This window comes from Lactuca saligna, chromosome 5, assembly GCF_052625555.1.
Source record: "Lactuca saligna cultivar CGN05327 chromosome 5, ASM5262555v1, whole genome shotgun sequence".
In the NCBI taxonomy this organism is placed as follows: domain Eukaryota; kingdom Viridiplantae; phylum Streptophyta; class Magnoliopsida; order Asterales; family Asteraceae; genus Lactuca; species Lactuca saligna.
This window is the reverse complement of record NC_136421.1, coordinates 97,394,378-97,397,869: the sequence shown is the minus strand read 5'-3', so window position 1 is coordinate 97,397,869 and position 3,492 is coordinate 97,394,378. Positions and strand designations below refer to the sequence as shown.

The 3,492-nt window shown below is 33.8% G+C and overlaps 1 protein-coding gene across 3 annotated transcripts; it reads left to right on the top strand.

Moving 5' to 3' along the window:
- Positions 1-263: 263 nt before the first annotated feature.
- On the top strand, positions 264-3,201 carry RTE1 (protein REVERSION-TO-ETHYLENE SENSITIVITY-like protein (DUF778)). Of its 3 annotated transcripts, XM_078957934.1 has the most exons (5): positions 264-514; positions 1,673-1,738; positions 1,864-1,919; positions 2,303-2,606; positions 2,747-3,201. In XM_078957934.1, exons 4-5 carry the CDS (start codon positions 2,313-2,315, stop codon positions 3,173-3,175), a joined length of 723 nt encoding a protein of 240 aa, XP_078814060.1. In that variant the 5' UTR covers positions 264-514; positions 1,673-1,738; positions 1,864-1,919; positions 2,303-2,312; the 3' UTR covers positions 3,176-3,201. The 3 variants fall into 3 exon arrangements, with proteins under 3 accessions (XP_078814060.1, XP_078814058.1, XP_078814059.1); XM_078957932.1 differs by having other exon boundaries at positions 265-514; positions 1,673-1,919; XM_078957933.1 differs by lacking the exon at positions 264-514 and adding an exon at positions 1,291-1,517 and having other exon boundaries at positions 1,673-1,919.
- The last annotated feature ends 291 nt before the right edge of the window (positions 3,202-3,492 follow it).

Genomic DNA, 3,492 nt, shown 5'->3' with positions numbered 1-3,492 from the left:
TCGCAAATGGACTTTTTCATCTGCGATTTTAATGGTTAATTTTGCAATTTTTTTATTTATTTATTACTATTTTCCACAAAGTAGTTAGTATATTTGTCTAGATTTATAATTTTTTTTTTTTTAATTTGAAGTGTCAAAATTATATGATTATGGTTAAAAAAATATTTTGTGGTTCATCGGTTAGGAGTCCAGTTATGGATTTTTTGGTAGGTCATTTTTAGAATTTTGTCCTTTTTCCAAATAAAATCACGGAGGAAAGTCAATCCAGCCCACCGCCAAGGGTGTCTAGGTTCATGCACCTTCGTAATCGCAATCCCAAATTACACTGGTTTTCCATTTCACGAATTAATAAATAAATACTGTAATTCACCCTCACTCACGGATAATTTACTAATTTAGCTTCCCCTTAAATTCACATGATTCTTGTTTCATCCTTCTCGCAACTTCTTATGATCCTCGTCTCCCTCATGTTTGAATGCATTTCCTTACTTTGGATGTCCTACATCAATGACAGGTAACTTCGTTTTCTGCTCAGATCTTACTTTATCATTCATTTTAGCTGTCTGGATTTTCGTTTAAGCATATAAATTTGGGATTCAAGTTGTGGAAAACAGCTACCTGGACTTTCTTTGACCTTCTATGCATGTGTTAATGGTGAATTTGGGATTTATTTTTGGATGATGCTCGTGTAGAATATAGGGTTAGGATGGTAAATTTGTAGGGTAATATTTGTGGATTTCTTTTCCGTCCACTAAAAAGCTGCAGTTGGATCGATTTTAATGTATAACAAAATTATCTTTCAAATGCAAAACGATCTGTTTTTTTGTTTTAATGTTAACACCAAAACAGTTTGTAATGCTTCAATGTACGTTCAGAGAACCTGCCTCTTATTTCAATGTCTGATTGTCTCTAAGTCAAATTGCTGTTTGTTTTGTCTTCAAACTTATTTTTCGAAAGATTGAGTATGCAATTTAAGGTGCTGTTTCCTTTTTATCCAATGTACTTACTATGGGGACATGAATAAATCCGGTAAATTATTATTGTTGTTTCCTTTTGACTTGATGCAGAAAGAAAAAATTAAAGGACTTAATGCATAAAGCCAGTGATACGAGGCTTTTGTTTAATGAATTTTAAATCTTGGTAAAATTACACCAATGTTGGCTGATGATACCATGTTAACAGCCAGGGTATCTCAGTATATTTTTCGGGTGTTTATTACTTCTATATTTTTTTTTTTGTGAACTGTGTTATTAGTAAAGAACAATACTTATTTCTTATAGGGATGGTAATTAATAATTCTTGATATTGTGACAAATGGGTTTCAGTTTTTATTACCAGTAGAAGTATATTAGCAATTGTGTATTGAGGAGTATAAGGGAACGTTGCAAGTCATCCATGGGATTTGAACTCGGGCAACTCCAAAGTGATCATCATTCATCACTAGGCCACCCCAAGATTTAAATGTTTATTTATGCAACAATTTTTCACTTGTTACCAATTTATGCAACTGATACACAGTATGTTTTCTGTATAGATGTATGTATAATTTCTAATGTTCTTTTCGGAAAGTATATTAATAACTTTAATACATATTCAAGAATTGTCAAATTTTGTTGTTTTTTCTACTGTAAACCATTAACCGTGTTTTGTTTTGTGTTTGTGTTTGTTACAGCTACAGGGCCATCTATTGTAAGGAAGGTGTCATTTTATGGATCTGACAAGTTTGGAGCCCCTTGAGGTTTTGAAAAGATTGCAAATATTTCTTTTCTTTTGATTCCAATTTCCTTCATATCCTCATCAACAAGATCATTGTTAGTTGTTTCGATAAATTGAAAAAGTAACAACGTGCTTCCATTTCTTGAGGTTGGATTGAACTTGAACACTGGAAATCGAGAGCTTGTGTTGTGGTAGCTCTCAAGGTATCTAAAACTGTTTCTTTTTATTACTTTATATGTTTTGTTATCAGGTAAATGCAAAAAATAGCATCATACTTTCATTGATATGTTTGTTATAGCATTCTACTTTATGGAGCATTGTAATTGTACTTTAAAAAATCTTGCTAATTATATATAGCAATATCATCCAGATCCAAAAAAATGTTTAAATGCTACAATTGGGCAGATCTTTCAAAGTAGAATGCCCTAATAATGATTCTGTAATAACAATGTCTTGATAAGAAAAAAATTGTAAGTAGAAAGAAATCGAATTACAAGACTATAATCATTCATGTGTTTTGCACAACAAGAGATCGAGAACGAATTTTTGTCCCATTGACAAGACACAAAATGGATTTGTTTTGTAGATATTTAAGCATGAAGCCAGTAGCAGCGGTTGATGTTGATGTTGAAGAGCAGGGTAGTTATAGGAAAGATATCGAGCATGATTTATGGCCACTTGGGGAAATCAAACCAACAAAAGGAAAGTTCCCATGTTGTTTGGTGTGGACCCCACTTCCAATTGTCTCGTGGTTGGCTCCTTTCATTGGACATGTTGGGTTATGCATGGAGGATGGAGCTGTGGTGGACTTTTCGGGTTCCAACCTTGTGAATGTTGATGATTTTGCTTATGCCGGTGTCGCTCGGTACATTCAACTTGACCGCAACCAGGTATTAAGCTTTTTAAATATTTATTATAGCATATCTTACTTTCATCTTTAGTGTTACAACATGATAATTTCAATATTGTTGTTACCATTAATTATTGTTATTGTTGTTATTAAGTGAAGTGTATGTATGTATGTATGTAGTGTTGCTTTCCATCAAACCTTGCGAAGCACACATGCAAGTACCGTTACAAGCATTCAGAAAACGGAACGGCTATCAGTTGGGATGATGCAATCCGGTCAAGTAGGCGGCAGTTTGAGCACAAATCTTACAACCTCTTCACATGTAATTCCCACTCTTTTGTTGCCAACATTCTCAACCGAAGTTGTTATGGCGGATCAATGAGTTGGAACATGATGAACGTGGCTGCTCTTGTCCTCTTCAACTTCAAGGCCCATTGGGTGGATGCTTTGGCCATTGTTAAATCATTTCTACCTTTTACTCTCATGGCTTGTTTTGGTATTGCCATTGTTGGCTGGTCGTTTTTAATTGGTCTTCTCTCATTTTCTCTTCTCCTCATTGCTTGGTTTTCTCTAGCTATATTTTGTCTCAAAAATCTTTTGGAATGCTAATGCTAATGCTATTGCTAATCTTATTATTTCTTTTAAAAAATATTATAAGTTGGTTTTCTCTAGCGACATAAATTTGATTTCTTCATAATATCGCATTGGTGAAATTGAAAATCATAAATTTGTGTTTGTTTGTTGGGCTTCGGACCTTGCGTTTAAAAATCTAATGATGATTCATTTTGCTGTCAATGTATTTTAAGATTTAAATGATGGCGAACAAGTTTCCCTTGTATGTTTAGCAACAAGGAGCGATAATACAAGCTTGTATGAGTACTTTGTAATTTACCTCCTTAGGTTGGACATGGGACTGATTTGGTGGG

Excerpts from the sequence above, each read along its gene's own strand:
- RTE1 (XM_078957934.1), top strand. The coding sequence starts at position 2,313 with ATGAAGCCAGTAGCAGCGGTTGATGTTGATGTTGAAGAGCAGGGTAGT. Across the intron at positions 2,607-2,746 it reads TTCAACTTGACCGCAACCAG|TGTTGCTTTCCATCAAACCT; the intron begins GTATTAAGCTTT and ends GTATGTATGTAG.